Here is a 20759-nt window from a genome sequence, read left to right as displayed (position 1 = left end):
GTTGAGAAAATGACAAATTATCCTACATATATTACTGGAAAACATTCGAAACAGTCCAGAGAATCCTGTTTTATTATATATAATAACACATTTCGAATGCGAGTTCGTGAACTGACCTTTCTTCTTTAGCTTACTGCTCTCAAAAAAATCTTTGTCTAGTCTGATAAACTGAGTAGGGCCTGCATAGCACCGATATCGAATACACAGCATTATACAGTGATGTAAAAATTCAAATTATACTGAAGATTATTTCATGTGACCTTGAACACTTTGTAACACACTCGTGCGGGGCTGAATGTAAACGTGACGAATATGAATGTTTCCTGCCTGTCATCAGACAAGCGAAGCGTTGTTGTTCTGTCTGATCTCAATGTCAAGTTCCATTCAGAAAACCTTAAAAGCCTTTTCTTTTATTATCATGTTTTATGTTGTGGCCTCTTACTTTGTTATTTCTGTGTTTGTTGATTTTGAATACTTACAGAACTCGTAGAAAATTGAAACAATGAATGATCATCTTGCATGTAGCACTCATTGAAAACTATTTTCATTGAGTAGATTTCCGTTCAGTTTCCATTCCGCCCGAAAAGAGTCAGATATTCAGCCGATATTCAGGTTGCAGTTTTTCATTATTGAAGGCAAAAGCAAGAATAGTTCAGCAAAATGCGCAAGTTTTCGGAGAAAATAAACTTGCACAAATATTTGTTACTAAAACTGTACGTTTTGTTATCGTCCTGTCATAAAACCAGGATTTACATTTGCAATACAGTACTTGTTTCCGACATTTCATACTCATGCCAATGAACAAAATTGTGTTGTGAGAAGGTACGCAAGAAACATCGCCCTTATTGAATTTACGCTTTGTAAAAGAAAACAGTCAAAAACAGGCGAGGTGGCATTAAATTTCTCTGAGTATTTACCTAGTTACCGTTCAAACATTTAGGTTGGCGAAGAAACGAAGAGTTTATGTACATATACTCGGGTCTTGTCAATTATTTAATAGCAAAATACCCAATAACAGCATGGGGGCCCATCACTCAAAAGCACAGTGACGCGTATATAGTGTTGCGAGGGCACAGCACCATGCTGGCGTCCCGAAATCACCACTCGGATATCGATAGTATCGTATCCATTGCAAGATTTTGGCACCTAACAATGGAATTACGCATAGATATGGCGCTGTGTTATTTTACAAGCATTACAGAACGGCAGACCAAATACATGCAAATATTATATACTACAGATTTCGATTGAGCGTAACATTTAGAGACGATAGGAACAACGTCGTTTGGTGTAAATTTAATCTTGATAATATAAACATTGGATTGTAGAGCCACTTAACTAATTAACAAAGTGCTATCAGTGTCTGTAGAAGTAGAAGGGGGTCGTTAATTACACTATTCTTCTAATAGTAATCATTCAACTGCGGACAATACAGTACATTCCACTAGGACATTTTAGTTCCAGGTACTGAAATAAGGTAACCTTGAAAGTGAACATATTTTATGTTGATAAATAAAGTTGTGAAACATCAAACAACACAGACAATATGTTGACACAAATGTGCATGACATAATCCAGACAAAATGTGTTGATAACCTGGACATGCTGTAATTTCGACTCATTTAAGCATTGTTTAGACAAAACAGGACAGGGGTGCCAGTCTGGACAGACTGTCGCTGAAAGATGTCTCACTAATTTGCCAGGAAGACATGACAGAGACTCTGATCTTGGCTGAGACAAAACGCCAACACCAAAACTCAGTGCACTGGTGTCTGTTACATGTAATAATCCTTTACGAGTGAACTTACAGGCATTTGACCGTTCTGTAAACACTGCTGATTTTGCATCTCAACTTCACAAATAGTCAGGACATGAACACTTTGTTTTTATATGTATTTGAATATTTGAAAATAAAGTATCTTGCAAGAGTTGACTGTGTTGTCCACTGATAAAAGTTTGGTAAATGGTCTTCCTTTCTAGCATGGGTAGAACTCAGGGTGAAATACGACCCCTTCTACTTCTACAGACACTGATAGCACTTTGTTAAATTACTTTAGTGGCTCTGCAATCCAATGTTTATGTTATCGAGATTAAATTTACACCAAACGACGTTGTTCCTGTCTTCCTGAAATGTTACAGTCAATCGAAATCTGAGTATGAACTCATGGACAACAAATTAAGAAGCAATCAAGCAACATTAATGAAGATGAGATTATGGTTAATCTTTCATTAGAAAATCTCAAGGAAGCGCAGAAAACATTTTTTAAAAAAAAATAAATGACAGCTGTATGGCTCAGAAGCGTTTCTTTTTAAAGGTGGTACATTTTAATATTAATAATACCGAGAAACACCAACACTCGTCGCTATATTTTTTTAAATAAAATTTTTCATTCTCACAGCGCAGGTTATTCGCTGTCATAGCTTCGTTGGGTATCCTCTTGGAGCAATGGTTTCTTGACGTTGGACTCCTCATCGACAAGATTTGCTTTCCGATGACGATTCCTGCAGGATTCAGCGCATTCCCTGGTGCATGGCCAATTTACCGAATCGTGCCAACGGTCGGGAAACACCATGATGATGAATCCAAGTATGATCAAAAACGTTCCAATGACTTTTATGACACCGAAAGCTGTTCCTCTCCATATGTAATCAACAACTGCAACAGAAAGGTTTTGATCTTTCTTTAGTAGTTTTGCAAACACTCATAATAATGGTATATTAGCGACATTTAAAGGTATATTGTCACCTATTCAAATTTTGCCACAGTTATCATGGAAAGAGAAAATCTAACCAATCACAGACTTTAAGTGTGGGTGGCCGCTTTTTAAAAACAGCGTCCTCACATGGGCATAATGAATACCAAGGAACGCCCCTTTGACCATATATGGGCAAATTTTACATTACAGGTGACTGACACTGTATACCTTTAAATGGCAATACTGTTGCAAAACAGTCAGCATCAATCACATTTTACTTAATCGATTAGGTCTAAACCAGGGGCTAAATGAGGTTACAAATGTTTCAATCCGAAATTAATTCTACTTGTACAAAAAAGCGTCAGCAGTATCAATAGATTCGCGGTCACAAAAACAGTAACTGTGGCAGGGCAAGAGCGACTTTTGTAAACGAACTTAATGGAACAGTAGTTGCACTTTTGATGATATTCAAGAATGTTTGTTCCAATTCGCAACAGAGTCTCATTTTCTTTTACCCCAAAGAGGAACATATTTTGAAAGATGTATTGCCTTTGAATTGTGTAAACTCTGTAATGTTATTCAGTAAATTATCGATGGGATTCGAACTCAAAGCGTACGGCACACAGTCACCTAGCGAAGATATCACAGTCAAAACCGTTTGGCTAATTATAAACACCCACCCTCAAAAAGAGTGGTTAAATGACCGAGCCATGTTGTTACGATTTTTCTAACTGCAACACCTCCACACGCTGTATCATTGATGAATGCATACAATATTTTTTCGGATTACACATTATACCGACAGATAGTTGAACACTGATCATTTCTGTATGACTTTGGAGGAAATTTCATTTTAAAAGCTGAACGAAAAATCATTGGAAGTGATAGCTATAGCAGTGCTCCCCTTTTTGGTGCGTTCCCTTAACAACGCCCTCAGTGCAATATGACAGTAGCCCGTTATCATACTATCCTGCTAAGTATTACCGCTTTGTGGATGATAAATTAACCTAAATAGTTACAATATAATACCAAATGTGTATCCATCACAATGGTTATACCTGCCGAAACGTGACCATTGGTAAAGAATCTTAAGAACAAAATACAGCACCGTCACACGGTCTGAAACCTACCTGCATTAAGGGGAATTCCAAGAACAACGCCAATAGCGATGTACAGGGGATATGTAAATGCAATACCAAAGTTTATGAGGAAATTGAACGCTGTAAAGTTATAAAAGACACAAAAGAGGTCATTAATAGTTAAAGGGGTGTCAGAAATTCGCTATAAATGCAGATTCATGCTTTAATTATATTTGCAACAAAGAAAACTTGTCGTTGGATTGTAGTTTTAGAGAACGCCACAGTGACTGCAAAATGCAAGAATAGTAATATAACAGAACCGTACGATAACTACAAGCAGTAAGAGGAGACTATGTATAATGGTTCACGCAACGACATACAAGACTACAGACGGCAATAGCGAATCAGTAACTCTTAGAAACCTAAGAAAGTAAATGGATCCGTTTTGAAACGTTCAAATGAGTTATACCACTTCAGGTTTTTATTTAGATTATTGTTGGAAACTTGTGTTTTCATCTGAAGAGTTGACACAGAAGATGTGCCTAACACGCCCGAAATTTACAAAAGGAAAGAGTCAAGCGACGTCAGTAATTAAATCAGTTTGTCTTAGCGCTGTTGACTTTCGGAGGTTCCCCGTCAATATTATCGTATGCTCATCTGGGCCATGTAAGATTATGGAAGGATACAATTGCAAAATAATCAGCGGAGTAATGTATATTACGCTGACACCTTGTATTTAGGAATTCCATCGACGATGTTCTATCACAGACATACTGCTCATGGCTTCATGCGTGCATCATTTTATTCCCAAAGGATTCAAATTATCAAAATGATGGAGAGACACGTCCAAGATAACACTCACCAACAGACAGTGCTGCGCTCCCGCATAGGAAGTTCCAGGGCATGTCGCTCCAAAGCCATTTTTCTACATCCGTTAAACGGAGAGCCAGCATCACTGGCCAGAGGAAGAATAGGTTAAAGAGAGACAGCAAGCTCAAAAACAGCGATACCTGCCCAAGGGAGGCATCGCCGACGACCTTCTTGAAGAACACCTGGACAACGAAATATGTTATAAAGTTATAGCCATAGCGACACAAGGAAATGGATGAGCGAGAGAGAGAGAGAGAGAGAGAGAGAGAGAGAGAGGGAGAGAGAGAGAGAAGAGAGCGAAATAAACAAACAAATAGAGACAAGGAGAGATAGTACGGGAGAGAGATAGAAATTGTCAGTTAGGATTCGCCTGTATAGAACCTAAAAAGGCAGCATCTGCGATTTCTGTTTTAAGGTCTTGAAAGTCAACGCACAGCTTTGGTGAAAGTGCTTTCGAGATAAATAAAAAAGTGTGAAGTCATAGACATGCTTCCCCTTCATGTGACTAAAACAAAGCTTGATATACGCACGAGCGTGGCGGTGGCCCTTGAAACGTTAGCTAAGACAAATTTTGGGAATTTACCAATTTTTTTCTAATAGCTAACGTTTCAAACGGCCACCGCCACGCTCGTTTTAAGATACTTGTGTGCTAAACTAATGGTAAACGTCAATAATGGCATTACGAATAAACTCGCCCAAATCCCGTCGTCGCACATTTACAGGTAACACATATACCAAGGAACAAATGTAAATGATTGAAATTTAATTTCGGATAACATAAAAACAAGGTCACGTTTATGTGGACACCTCGTGACGATGCCGTTTGCAAATTACCTTATAAATGGCTGCTCCGATTGCAGCTCCGATCGACAGCAATATTCCAACGGCGGTAGGTCCATGAAACCCGTCAGCGTAAGCCATGACCACCAAACCCACTACTGACAATATGGTGGCCAATACCTATCAAATTGAAGACACGTCATTACACGCAAGAAAACTATTCTAGCACACGTTGTTGTGAAATTTTGATATATCATTGGTGTATCCTATTGTTTGAGCCTCTTTTGCTGCCGTTTGCAACATAAACATGGCTGATTATGCAGGAAACATTCAAGAAACTGATGACTTTGTCCAGATGATTACTATGACGTCATCAATCGCTTCCTGTTAGGGTCTTACTCTAAGCATGTGTATTTCACATTACCTGAGAAATAACTGCTGAAATAAATCAAGAGTGACGCATATTTCAATGGAGGATTGCATACATTTTCACATCTTCTTACCTTTAGTGGGACGAATTTCTCATCGAGGACTACCCATGAAAGTATGTAAATGAAGGCAGTATTGGACGAGAAAACCGCAGTAACTACAGCCGCTGCAATTTCACTTAGAGCGTACGCATACATATAATTTGTTGCCGCCCAGCAAATGCAAAATGAACCGACAATCTTGAAGAAAGCCATCCAAGTTACACCTTGACTTCCAAAGACAGTCTCATTCTCTCTGTAAGGAAAACAGATAACAAATATATCTCCTTTGATTATTAGAGGAGTTTGCATTTAAAATACATCTATAAGGTAACAAAACAGGTAAATTATTTGTCGAGGTATTCTGGGAGTGAATGATTAGTGAGTTATTCAAAAGGACACATCGGTTTCACATCGTTAGTGCCACAGAATCCAGATAAAAATACATTGAAGGGATGCATGTGTAGAAAAGTATAGGTGACTAAATGTCATTTAACTGTACGAATGCAGATCATCCTCCTATATTACGAATGTAATCGCAATCGCGAGAGGAGACAAAGTTGGTTAGCGAAATTGGATATTGCATTGGCCAAATCTGATGCACTACACATCTGTGTTGATAAATATTACATAGGTACAAGCAGGTACACAGTAGTAACCTAGTCGTCTGCAAAGTGATTTAAAGGTACAATACACCGCTCGGATAAATATTTTGGACTCTAAAATTTTTAAGATTCTTTTCTATATTCTGATCTACAAGTGGAGGGGGCTCATTTTATAGCTGTTCGAGTAAGAAAATTTCCTCATTATAGTTTTCCACAAATCGGACATTTTATTTTTCCATATAGAGTTAGCACAAGGGTGGCGGCCATGAGAGCTTCAAATATCGGTTAAGTGTATAAGTAACGTATTTTAGTGTCAAACTTTGCATTGTGACCCCTTATTATTATTCCTGGTTTTATTAGGAAATGGCTGACAGTTTCACTGAGGTCACTTTGAGCAAAAGATCAGGTCCTTCACTTTTAAGTACATACTACATTGAGAAACACCGTAATTCATTTTGGTGTAAATGCATACTTTTATAACACCACACAAATTTGCTTCATTTATCGTGAATATTGTGCGATCCTGATACCACGAGCACTATCACTACAAATTTGTCCTGAACTGGTTTCTGTTTACGCCAGAGGACGTTATTTGCAGAAGACACGGCGCAATCGAAATCCCGGGATCAATACATAACACTTATCTAAGCAAATGTTACAATATCATATTCCCGGAAAGGAATTATTTTTGAAAGTCTCATGTAAGATTTTGTGTCAAGATCAGGTACATTCAGTGTATATTATTTTTATTGTAACAGAAAAGATTTAGTTTGCATGGGATATAGCTCCGGCATTGATTTTGGCAAAGCGAACAATGCAGTCTATATTCTGATGTCTGTAAGTATTATTTTGGGCCCAAAGGTCACAAAATCCGCCTTTTGATCAGCATGTAGGTCAACAGCAATGTATCAATATGATGCTTTTTTCCTTGCCTTTCCTTAACATAAAATTGAGTTAGTCCTCGGGCAAAACCAAAGTAGTTATTTGAATACACTGTATAGGTGGTTGAACTATAAATGAAAATCATTCAATTGATAGACGTCCCGGATGTCCATGAAGGGACAAACTATTTGCAGCTTGTTATGTAATGGAACAAAATCTCAGCTTTTGACCGTTTACAGACGGCCTTCAAATGTTTTTCATTTGCATTATACTATCTATCCCTTATGTGATCCATGACTTGTCTATTTGTGTGAGTATAACACTCCATATCTACATCAGAGTTAACATCACAACCTTTTAATATTTTTTAAAAGAACAAAGGTATCACTTTTTCACCTTGGTTCTCTCTCTTTATACAAACTGAGTGTACACTTGTGTAGCAGTGAAATATAGAAGTGAAAATAAAATAGTAGTGAGATATATATATATATATATATATATATATATAATATATATATATATATATAATATTATTATTATTATTATTATAAACTTTATTTCGGACTCATTGTCCATATAACAACAAAAGAAAATCTGGTGATAAATATACACAGCTTGGTTAAGTTATACAAAAAGAAGCTTATTCCATAACTTTATCATTTCAGAGTTTAAATATAATGAGTCATACACACATCGTACAATATCATTACTGCTTCTTAGAAGTCTTTGCTTTAAACCATAAATTTGCCTTCGCAGCAAGGCATCAAAGTTATTGATTCTGTTAGATATAAACATAGAGCTTGCACTACTACGTTTATCATAACCCAATAAAAGACGAGCAGCATTATTATAAGCAACTTTCAATTTCCTCATAATATTAACAGAATATTTCATCCAAATTGGACCGCCATACAATTGATAACAATATGTTTTTAAAAGGACACTCTTGACTTCAAAAGTATTTGGAAAAATATTTCTCATAAGCATATTAGCTGATATATAAAAGCATCTCATCTGTCACTCGATATCGTCATCATCACGAAAGTTATCGTTGAGAACAAAATCCAAATGTGTCTTCTTTGTGACAAATACTAATTTAACTCCATTGAGATACACAGAAGGAATGTGACGAATCATAGAAGAATCGCATCTCACACACATACATTTGGTCTTTTTGCTATTAAATAAAATATCATGAGTATCACCATAGTCACTACAAATATTGACTAACTTCTGAGTTCCCTTGACAGAAGGACTAATCAGACAAATATCATCAGCATACATTAAATGATTGACGAAAAGTCCTCCAATGTTACAACCTGTTTTGGAATTAGACAGCATAAAGCTCAAATGATCAATATAGATATTAAAAAGCTTCGGTGACAAGATCCCACCTTGCTTTACACCATTGGAGACAGTAAAACCACTGGAGGTACATGCACCCCAGCGAATAAAAGTCTGTTGAGTTCGATACCATCTCAGGAGAAATCTGACAAAATACACTGGTACTTTGCGATCAATCAACTTTTTGAAGAGAACCCAATGGTTGACTCTGTCAAATGCCTTGGAGGCGTCCATGAAAGTGACAATGACATTACTACCATGCTTTCTATAGTAATTGATTACTTCTTTAAGTACAAAGACACACATATCGGTCGAGTGACCAGATTTGAAACCAAACTGGTAATGTGACGTTTCAAGAGAACATTCAATATTTCTAAGTAAAATTAATTCCATAAGCTTAGAAGCAACTGTCGAAACTGCAATCGGACGATAGTTACTTTTGTCATTGATATTGTTGTTTTTGTCCTTATGATGGGAACTAAAACAGTATCGGAAAGGCGACTAGGGCAAACATTATGCACAAACATCGCCGTAAAACACATACTGAGTAAAATGGAAACTTTACTGCTAGCATACATAAAATGCTCAGCTGAGAGATAGTCAGGGCCAGCAGATTTACCAGCCTGTAGTTTCCCTATGGCATCACTAATGTCACTGGGGTAAACAATGAAATCATTTTCGAGAGTACACTTTTCAACAACATCTAACACAAACTTCTGGTCATGTGTCGTATTCACTGAGTTGTAAACGCCATAGTAATGGTTACGCCACATATCAGCAATATTAGCTTCGCCAGTACAGCCACCCACATTGTTTGGCCTGGACGAACACTTTTTACTATTAATGGAGTGCCAAAATTTTTTGTGATTTCCACTAAAAAGATTTTTGGCCATAGCATCTGCTTTCATTTGCTCTTCATTAACTCGACACGCCCGTAACGCATACTTAAAGCGAGCATGAGTACAACGTTTAAAATCATACAGTGGACCATGCTTGGGTTTACCAGACTCACGCCATAATTTAAATGCGTCACGGGCAATTTCATGAATCTCTTTTAAATGGTCATTCCAACCAACAACTGCACATCCTTTACTATTTTCTGTACTTGAGCTAATTCGAGTGCCAGCAAAATGTAAACTATTAATGATATTGTCATAAAAATCAGAAATACTGTCAGCATGATTCTTGTCTTTACAGTGAATATCTTTACAGCATAATGAATCAGTAGGAATATTAATATCTGCAAGAAGTCTGTCTGAGACAGCAGTGTACATATCACGTTGTTTGATGCTGACCCTAGACCAGTTTAAATTCAACCCTGGTTTGCAATAGGGAATATCTGAGCTACTAGAGTCACACGATGGCAAGATAGCAACATTGCATGTAATACTAAGTGGGAAATGATCTGATAACATCATGTCGTACAAGATTTCCATAGACTTTATACATTGGTGACTGCTATAGGTAGATATACAATGATCTAACCATGACGTGGAGCCATGCATATCACTAACATATGTAAAGGAATTATCAGGCAAAAAGAGCTTGTCGGAAATACAGTAATTATAGTCATTACAGAAATTATGTAATGACGAACCAAATAAGGAATTGTGATCTGAATTAAAATCACCAATAACCATACTACAGTAGCAATCACTCGCTTGAACAATCGAGTGGATTTTTGCTAAGCAATCAGTAAACTCATCGTAGTTTTCTCTACTACAAGTTGGTAGATATACACAAAGAATTAACAGTTTACTCTTACTATAATCGATTTCAATTCCAATGATTCTACTTTCGTGAAAAGATCTTACTTTGACAGCGTGACCAATGGATTTACGCCATAGAATAGCAACACCCCCATATGGTCGACCAATCAATAGTTTTTCACTAGTGTCAATAGGGGACTCACCGTAAAAATCAAAATCTTTGTGAATAGTAGATAAATAAGACATATTATCGCTAGTTAACCAATGCTCTTGTAACAAACAAATATCATGAGATTCACACAGATCTCTAACAGTTTTTAGCGAGTTCTTGACTGACCGACAGTTATATGAAACAATACGAAGACCGTCCATTTAGGATTTGCGAGGTTGGTAAAACTTACGTATTAACACGCCTTCTGGCCAAACATCGGGAGACATCAATGACAAAAAAGTAGCTGAGTCGACAGAGACGCAAAAAGAAGCGTATGAGTTGTATTTTGTCGGAAGTCTCTCACAATCAGCAACATCGACATGCATGGTATCTTTAATATATCTGATGAGATTTTCAGCATTAGTGTCCGGTCTCAGTCTACTCACGAATACACGTTTCTTTTGTGGTGTAGCTGGTATAAGACCACCGTGTTTTCTCTTTCCAAGCATATACTTGCGACGGCTTGTTACCTGGGTCGTTGGTTGTGCTGGCTCGATTAAGTTTCTCCTTGTTGATGAAGAAGGTGCACTGGCAATTTTGCACGACGACTCTGAGTTGAAAGTCTGACCGCAGACAACAACATCTGCATAACTTTGGTGTCTGCGCCTTCGATGCGAATATGTCACGGTTGTGAAACCATCATTATCACCATCTTCAGGCATTTCCTTGGCAGAGTCCATCTGATCCTGGCTACCTTCAGTTGGCAATTTCAATTGTTGTTGCAATGCAGGGTTTTCGTGCTCATTAACACCATACTCGCATACAACCGAAGACATGCTATCACCAGGTGGTTGATCTCCGTCAGGAGCATCAACAATGGGCAATTTACTCTGAATAGACATGTCGGAATCATCCACGGAGAGCTCAGATTTTGGTCTGCCTGATTCTGCCGTCGTACACTTTTCTGGACTTAAACCACACATTTTAGCTTTAAGTTCACGTATATCGTTAGATGTAGTCAAATAAAGTCTTGACATACTGTCAATGCCCTGTTTGAGACTGTCAACGTCTAGCTTCACTTGATTCATCTGTGACAATAGTGAAGACACATCAATGTGATCAAAGTTAACAGGAGGTAATTTTGACAGGTCCTTTGCAACAAAACATGGGATATTTTCTGGCTCAATCTCATGTAAGAGAGTCAATATATCTTGTACATTCGACTGGGATTTATTCAGACCCTGTCGACGTTTAAATCGATGCGAACTACAATCTCCACACATGTCATATAGTAACCGTTTGGCGGCTTCAATGTCACGATCATCAAATGCGTCTACACACAACTTTACGATGACTTCAAACGGCAGTATGTCCATTTTGTTCACTGCGAAGCACAGTAGTTCGTTAATTATTATATTACCGTCAAAATGAACCTTCTCATGCTGTGAGCTGGAACTTCTCAAACCCCGATGCCTGGTCATCCCACTTGATAACAAAGGGTCGTAACACACGTCAGCACCGCCATTGTTTACTGAGGCTTCGTCTTGCACCACTGGATCAGCATGAAATCGCTTTTTGTTGCATGACGCACACAAATCCAAGTCACCTTGGCACAGAGTAACACCCTGAGATGTACCACAATCTTTACACAGCACCATTGCGGTTGCAGACGCAAAATGATCGAGAAATATACAAGATTGCAGGAGCGAACTGAGCATATGCACGCTCACGCACGCAAGCGAACTGAGCATATGCACGCTCACGCACGCAAGCTCGTTATGTATATAGGCCGTGGGCTAGAGGGGGTCTACGTGCACCCCCCACCACAGGATAACAAACCTGTATTTTTCAGAAGCCTTGGGATCCCTAGAATACGAAATGGAATTTTAACAGAAAAAATATAGGGATGGAATAGCTGTTATGGTCATGTTTTGAAGGGTACCGCAAAATCACGATTTTGCAACCCAATGCATTTTCGTCAAATCTGTCTTCTTGTAAGTCATCTGCTGAGCTTATTTTTTAACATAACCTCACTTGTTTGGTAGCATTAGAAAGGCAATTTATTCTTCTTTAAGATGATATATTGCAACATGCAATATATTCTACAGTTTTTGTGAAATATGACCAAAACTTACCCCATACCCCAAAGTTTAACATTGCAAATTACAGTAAATCTCAAATTATACCAATTTTTTAGCTAGGCAGAATAAACAATGCAATTCTTTGTATGAAATTGGTTTCATTTGGTACAGGGACATGTCGGAAATATGAAATAGACTTTTAACAGAAAAAATATTGGGTCTCTACAGCTGTAACAATCATATTTTGAAGGGAACCGCAATATTACAGTGTTGCAGATTTGCATGCATTTTTGTTAAAGCTGTCTTCATATTAGTCATCTGCTGAGCTTGTTTTTGAATATAATCTAATTTGTTAGGTATCATTAGAAAGATAATTAACTAGTCTTTAAAATGACATATTGTAACATGCACTATCCTGTATAGTATTCATGAAATATGACCAAAACTTACCCCATACCCCAAAGTTTACATTGACAATTGCAGTCATAGCTAAAATCAAATTCTACCAATTTTTTAGCTAGACACAAAAAATCTGGCCATTTTTGCTATTAAATCTGTTTTATTTGGTACAGGGATATGTCAGAAATATGAAATAGACTTTTAACAGAAAAAATATTGGGACTTTACAGCTGTAACAGTCAGATTTTGGAGGGTACGGCAATATCACAGTGTTGCAGATTTGCATGCATTTTTGTTAAATTTGTCTTCCTATAAGTCATCTGCTGAGCTTGTTTTTGAATATAATCTAACTTGTTAGGTATCATTAGAAAGATAATTTACTAGTCTTTAAATGACATATTGTAACATGCACTATCTTGTATAGTATTCATGAAATATGACCAAAACTTACCCCATACCCCAAAGTTTACATTGAAAATTGCAGTCTTAGCTAAAATCAAATTCTAACAATTTTTTAGCTAGACACAAAAAATCTGGTCATTTTTGCTATAAAATCTGTTTCATTTGGTACAGGGATATGTCAGAAATATGAAATAGACTTTTAACAGTAAAAATATTGGAATTCTGTAGTTGTAACAGTCATATTTTGAAAGGTACGGCAAAATCTCCATATTCCTGACTTGCATGCATTTTTGTTGAAACTCTCTTCTTATAAGTCATCTGCTGAGGTTTTTATCGAATATAATGTAAGTTGTTAGGTACGATTGAAAAGATAATTTACTAGTCTTTAAAATGATGTATTGTAACATGCAATATCTTGTATAGTTTGTATGAAATATGCCAAAACTTACCCCATACCCTAAAGTTTACATCTAAAATTGCAGTCATAGCTAAAATCAAATTCTACAATTTTTACTCAGACATAAAAAAGTTGGGCAATGTTTTGTATTAAATCTGTTTTATTTGGTACTGGGACATGTTAAGAATATGAAATAGACTTTTAACAGAAAAAATATTGGATTCTATAGCTGTAACAGTCATATTTTTAAGGGTACAGCAAAATCTCAGTATTACTGACCCGCATGTGTTTTTGTTAAATCTGTCTTCCTATAAGTCGTCTGCTGAGCTTGTTATTGATTATAACCTGGCTTGATTGGTATCATTAGAAAGGTAATTAAGTAGTGCTTTAAATGACATATTGTAATATGCAATATCTTGTATAGTTTTCATGAAATATGACAAAAACTTCCCCATACCCCAAAGTGTATGTCCAAAGATACTGTCATAGCTAACGTCAAATTCTACTGAGTTTTACCTACACACAATACAAACAGCAATGTTTTGTATTAAATCTGTTTTACTTGGTACTGAAACATGTTAGAAATAAAAGTAATATTTTAACAGAAAAAATATTGGGATTTTATAGCTGTAACAGTCATTTTTTGAAGTATACTACAAAATCACAATATAGTTGACTCGCATGAGTTTTTGTTAAACCTGTCTTCTTGTAAGTTGTCTGCTGAGCTTATTTTGAATACAACATGGTATGTTAGGTATCATTAAAAAGGTAATTTACTCGCCTTTAAAATGAAATATAGTAACATGCAATATCCTGTATAATTTTCATGACATATGACCAAAACTTACCCCATACCCCATGGTTTATATAGAAAGGACTGTAATAGCTAACATGATCAAATTCCACAAATTTTAGCTAGACATGATACAAAGGGCACTGTTTTGGTATTAAATCTGTTGTATTTGGTACTGGGTTATGTCAGAAATGTGAAATAGACTTTTAACAAAAAAATATTTGGATTGTATAGTTGTAACAGCCATATTTTGAAGGGTGACGCAAAATTGCAGTACCGCAGACTGGCACTTTTTTGTTATATTATTCTTCTTGTAAGTCATCTGCCGAGCTTATTTTGTAACATAACCTGGCTTGTGGGGTATCATTAGTAGGGCAATTTATTCTCTTAATGACATATTGTAATATGCAATGGCCTTCACAGTTTTCCTGAAATATGGTCAAATTTACCCCATACCCCAAAAGTTCAAATCGCAAATTATCTTAAATTCTACCATTTTTTGCTACACATAATACAAAAGGCAATTCTTGTATGAAATCTGATTTGTTTGTTACAAATGTATGTCACAAGTATGAAATAAACTTTTAACGGGAAGATGATACTATTTAGTAGCCATTTGGATAATTTTTGGAGGGGGAAACCCATATATAGGAAATGTATGTGTTTCGACAAATTTGCCATGATACCTGGGTACCCTTCCAAATATGATCCAAAAGGCTACAAAATCATATTATATTCCTGTTTAAAGTTAATTTCATATTTGTGACATACTTTTTTAACAAAATCACAGATTTCATAGGTTGCATACAGGCATTGCCCTTTGTATACAAAGTTAATAAATTGTAAACAAATGGTAGAGTTTCAGATTCGCTGTAATTTGCTTTGTAATTTTCAACGTAAACTTGGGGTATGAGGTAAGTTTTGGTCATATTTCATGAATACTATACGAGACAGTGCATGTTGCAATATGTTATCGAAAAAAGAATAAATTACCTTTTCAATGGTACCTAACAAGTTAGATTATATTCAAAAACAAGCTCAGCAGATGTCTTAAAAGAAGACAGGTTTAACAAAAATGCATGCAAATCTGCAACACTGTGATATTGCGGTTCCCTCCAAAATCTGACTGTTACAGCTGTAAAGTCCCAATATTTTTCTGTTAAAAGTCTATTTCATATTTCTGACATGTCGTTGTACTAAATAAAACAGATTTAATAGCAAAAATGGGCAGATTTTTTGTGTCTAGCTAAAAAATTGGTAGAATTTGATTTTAGCTATGACTGCAATTGTCAATGTAAACTTTGGGGTATGGGGTAAGTTTTGGTCATATTTCATGAATACTATACAGGATAGTGCATGTTACAATATGTTATCTTAACAAAAAATAAATTATCTTTCTAATGATACCTAACAAGTTAGATTATATTCAAAAACAAGCTCAGCAGATGACTTATAGGAAGACAAATTTAACAAAAATGCATGCAAATCTGCAACACTGTGATATTGCGGTTCCCTCCAAAATCTGACTGTTACAGCTGTAAAGTCCCAATATTTTTTCTGTTAAAAGTCTATTTCATATTTCTGACATGTCCCTGTACCAAATAAAACAGATTTAATAGCAAAAATGGGCAGATTTTTTGTGTCTAGCTAAAAAATTGGTAGAATTTGATTTTAGCTATGACTGCAATTGTCAATGTAAACTTTGGGGTATGGGGTAAGTTTTGGTCATATTTCATGAATACTGTACAAGATATTGCATGTTACAATATGTTATCTTAACGAAGAATAAATTACCTTTCCAATGGTACCTAACAAGTTAGATTATATTCAAAAACAAGCTCAGCAGATGACTTATAGGAAGACAGCTTTAACAAAAATGCATGCAAATCTGCAACACTGTGATATTGCGGTACCCTCCAAAATCTGACTGTTACAGCTGTAAAGTCCCAATATTTTTTCTGTTAAAAGTCTATTTCATATTTCTGACATATCCCTGTACCAAATAAAACAGATTTAATAGCAAAAAGGGCAGATTTTTTGTGTCAGCTAAAAAATTGTAGAATTTGATTTTAGCTATGACTGAATTGTCAATGTAAACTTTGGGTATGGGGTAAGTTTCGGTCATATTTCATGAATACTATACAGGATAGTGCATGTTACAATATGTCATTTTAAAGACTAGTAATTATCTTTCTAATGATACCTAACAAATTAGATTATATTCAAAAACAAGCTCAGCAGATGACTAATATGAAGACAGCTTTAACAAAAATGCATGCAAAGCTGCAACACTGTAATATTGCGGTTCCCTTCAAAATATGATGTTACAGCTGTAGAGACCCAATATTTTTCTGTTAAAAGTCTATTTCATATTTCCGACATGTCCCTGTACCAAATAAACCAATTTTATACAAAGAATTGGATTTTTTATTCTGCCTAGCTAAAAAATTGGTATAATTTGAGATTTACTGTAATTTGCAATGTTAAACTTTGGGGTATGGGGTAAGTTTTGGTCATATTTCACAAAAACTGTAGAATATATTGCATGTTGCAATACATCATCTTAAAAGAATAAATTGCCTTTCTAATGCTACCAAACAAGTGAGGTTATATTAAAAAATAAGCTAAGCAGAGAACTTACAAGAAGACAAATTTGACGAAAATGCAATTGGGTTGCAAAATCGTGATTTTGCGGTACCCTTCAAAACATGACCATACGCTATTCCATCCCTATATTTTTTCTGTTAAAATTCCATTTCGTATTCTAGGGATCCCAAGGCTTCTGAAAATACAGGTTTGTTATCCTGTGTGGGGGGTGCACGTAGACCCCCTCTAGCCCACGGACTAATATATATATATATATATCACTACTATTTTATTTTCACTACTATATTTCACTACTATTTTATTTTATGTATTTATGTAGCAAGTTCTTGTTCTACTCCCTAAGGCACATTGAAACAGCAGCTATTTAGCTTGACTTGTCAACAATGCGTCTATGTTGATAGAATCACTCTTATTGTTTACCTTTGAGTTATAGTCCCGACCAGAATTCACTTCTTAACAATAATACTGCAACTAGCCTACACATGTACAGGCTGAGAGGACAAGCTCAACACTGTATCTCAACATCCTTTGAGGAGTGGACGTTGAACAAAAGACAGAAAAAAGCAAATAAACCATCAAAGTTAAAGCCATTGTCAATTTAATCATAACAAACTATTAAGGCCCAATCTTGCCTGTAAATCTGTCGGGGTTGTCCTCTGTTTCTTCCTAAGAAATAAGCTGGGATGAAGTATCCAGGATAACACACGATCATCCATATGGTGCTGAACCACATGACAAAGAAAGGCGCATCAAACTTTTCATTGTACGTGCTCTGGGTGAACTGGGTGGCGCCAACCCATGACACTGCTATGCCCAACACGATAAGCAACCCGAGTATGGTCTTGCGAGCTCCATCGGAAATGCAGCGGTTGTCACCACCATCAATCCTATCACCGGCTGGGTTATCAATTTCTGCCGGAGAAAATTCATTGATATCCAGGTGAGCATTTCATAACGCTTGCACCTTGCTTACCGTCCACCTACGTGAGTTGTGGTATTAAATCAGTAATTATCACTAGTGAAGAAATTTGCGAGAAATTTGCGAGAAATGGACACTTTCTCGCTGTATTGCGAGAAATAAGCGAGAATACATACTTTCTCGCGATCATGCTGCGAGAACTGTGCTTTCTCGTATGCATCTGCGAGAAATTGAATTCTCGCAATCAATCAGCGAGAACTGTTTTCTCGCTCTGTATCTGTGAGAAATTGTGCAATTTTTGTGAAATGCTTACACAGAAGAATACAATTTCTCGCAGATGTAGAGCGAGAAAACAAATTTCTCACTGATTGATTGCGAGAATTCAGTTTCTCGCAGATGCTGAGCAAGAAAACACAGTTCTCGCCAGCTGATTACGAGAAAATTAAATTCTCGCTAAGTTATTGCGAGAAAGTTATGTATCCTCGCTTACTTCTCGCAAAAGGCGAGAAAGTGTCCATTTTTCGCAAATTTCTCGCAAATTTTTGTACTAGTGTATATATCTTACAAGTTGAAGCCTGAAAAAAAATATTTGCTGGTGCAGCTGCACCTTTCCCTTACACGTATGTATTTGCAACGCAGATACTTTTTTCATTATCGCTTCAAGTGTGCAAGTAACTTTGTTCGTTTTCGCCGAGTGCCTTCAGTTATCAAGAAGCTGAATGTGGACTTGGTGAACTTGCTTACAATACCGCCATTGAACAGGGATAGCATGACTTGTATGAACTGGTCAGCTTTAATAGTCGGAAATTGTACATTATGACATTTGAGTTGATCTCTCTCTCTCTCTCTCTCTCTCTCTCTCTCTCCTCTCTCTCTCTCTCTCTCTCTCTCTCTCTCTCTCTCTTACACACTCATTAAAATGTCTGATGTTATTGTCTAATTCCTGTAAAAACTTTCTTACAGCGTTAATTGTGGAGAGTTTAACAAGTGTAGGCCCCCTATTACTTCATGGCGATGTACCAAGCAAGCTAAGGTTCAAAGGTCAGAGATCAAGCTGACATTATTATACGAGTTTTGTGTGTACCAGTTTAAAAGTAAAAGCTGTACAACACTGAGATTATTTTGAAAGACTGTAAGAAATGATCAATAATGGTATTCCCACCATTTGCTGACTGATCTTGGCTTGACATAACTGCTCCGCCAAACGATATTGACGCCCGGTCCGGGCGCCCGGTCACCTCCCGGCGTCACCTCAGAGTCAGGACTTCTGTTGGCGAACTTATGATGTAGCGGCACTGGTTCAATACTCACGTATGCTTGGCAGTTTTCAAATATTCGCAACTTCTCATTGTTTGGTATCGCGCATCGACGAGCAATGGGAAAGTCCTTGCGCTCAGAGTCACGAGATGCAGTCCCAGTTAAACCCGGAAGTGATAATTTAGTATCTCAGTTTTGATTTCAACATGTGCTGGCACCATATTACGGTGTCTTCGCGTACATAGCTCGTTCCGTCGTAGCTGGAACTAGTTGAAGGCAGTTGATTAGTGCTGTATACTGTCGTCATCAAAACTTATCTTTTATAGCAACTATCCTGATGTATTCTTCCTGGGGCAATGTGTTAAAGTCCGACGGGTGGGGTCAAGGAGTTTGCAGGCTGCAGCAGAAAGATGAAAATGCACGCAATTTTTGCCACAGAGGGCGCTGCAAATAGACGTTCTGAGCCATTTTTATAGGCGTCAAAGGCAGAGCTGCCAGCACCTGTGGTCAAAGGCACGTGTCTGTCTGTATGTCTGTCTGCCTGTCTGTCTGCCTGTATGTCTATGTGTATGTATGTATGTATGTATGTATGTATGATGTATGTATGTATGTATGTCTTGCTAAAAGCAAATGTTAAATTTGGCTTTCTAGTAACCCAAACTGTAATCCTAAACTAGAAAGCATTTGCAAGCAAAAGCGAAGTTCCAGAGACCAGAGCAGCGGAAGAAACAAGAGAATGTGTGACAAAGATAGGTGAAGAATGAAAGAGTGCTTTGGATTTTAATATTCAAGCACGTACCTATAGTTAGGTCTGCTAGCAGTAAACACCATAGGCTAATACAACTAAAAGCAAGGCAGTCCACAGATTACAAATGCCTACATGTACGGTAAAAACGCAACAGATACATACGGGGGCGACAACGCAACGGAAATGTATATCAGACGACATTCTCGCGAGCCAGAGCAATAATTTTCGCTCCGCTGACCGGATCTGTTCAAGTATGCTGCCTACCCGGCGGTGGCAGTCCCCTGGTTGGTGGGTTACCCATGCTTGTTACCCAAGTTTGAAAAGTACCCCCTTTCCTAGAATATTTCTGAGAAAAACACCCCCTATTTGTGGCAAATCTGGGAGAAATTAGCTGTAAAAAACATACCCTTATTTTCGAAAATCTAGGAGTTTAGTATGTTGACTTCCAGGGTTGACCCTGGAGGTTGACTTTGTATACATGTACATACATCACAAATGTTTGTCCTCCTGATTTTAGTCACATTCATACACAATCATCTTCCTTATCCGTTTGGATCTGGAGTTCTCTGCTGG

The 20759-nt window shown here is 36.9% G+C and overlaps 2 protein-coding genes across 2 annotated transcripts in view; both read right to left on the bottom strand.

Annotated features, from left to right (window-relative positions):
- LOC139115175 (uncharacterized) overlaps positions 1–20759 on the bottom strand; it is a 95953-nt gene that overhangs the window by 9441 nt on the left and 65753 nt on the right. The window lies entirely within an intron of this gene.
- On the bottom strand, positions 2303–19837 carry LOC139115179 (solute carrier family 35 member F4-like). Its single transcript, XM_070677102.1, has 7 exons — positions 19344–19837; positions 17895–18174; positions 5929–6148; positions 5480–5605; positions 4638–4827; positions 3827–3916; positions 2303–2656 (listed from the first exon to the last, which is right to left on the bottom strand). The coding sequence occupies exons 1-7, from the start codon at positions 19369–19371 to the stop codon at positions 2406–2408; spliced, it is 1185 nt and encodes a 394-aa protein (XP_070533203.1). The 5' UTR covers positions 19372–19837; the 3' UTR covers positions 2303–2405.

The sequence above is a fragment of the Ptychodera flava genome, chromosome 17 (assembly GCF_041260155.1).
Source record: "Ptychodera flava strain L36383 chromosome 17, AS_Pfla_20210202, whole genome shotgun sequence".
Classification (NCBI taxonomy): Eukaryota; Metazoa; Hemichordata; class Enteropneusta; family Ptychoderidae; genus Ptychodera; species Ptychodera flava.
This window is presented reverse-complemented; position numbering and strand designations above follow the sequence as displayed.

Excerpts from the sequence above, each read along its gene's own strand:
- LOC139115179 (XM_070677102.1), bottom strand. The coding sequence starts at position 19,371 with ATGTCAAGCCAAGATCAGTCAGCAAATG. Across the intron at positions 18,175-19,343 it reads CCAAGATCAGTCAGCAAATG|AAATTGATAACCCAGCCGGT; the intron begins GTGGGAATACCA and ends TTTCTCCGGCAG. Across the intron at positions 2,657-3,826 it reads TGGAATTCCCCTTAATGCAG|TTGTTGATTACATATGGAGA; the intron begins GTAGGTTTCAGA and ends TTTCTGTTGCAG.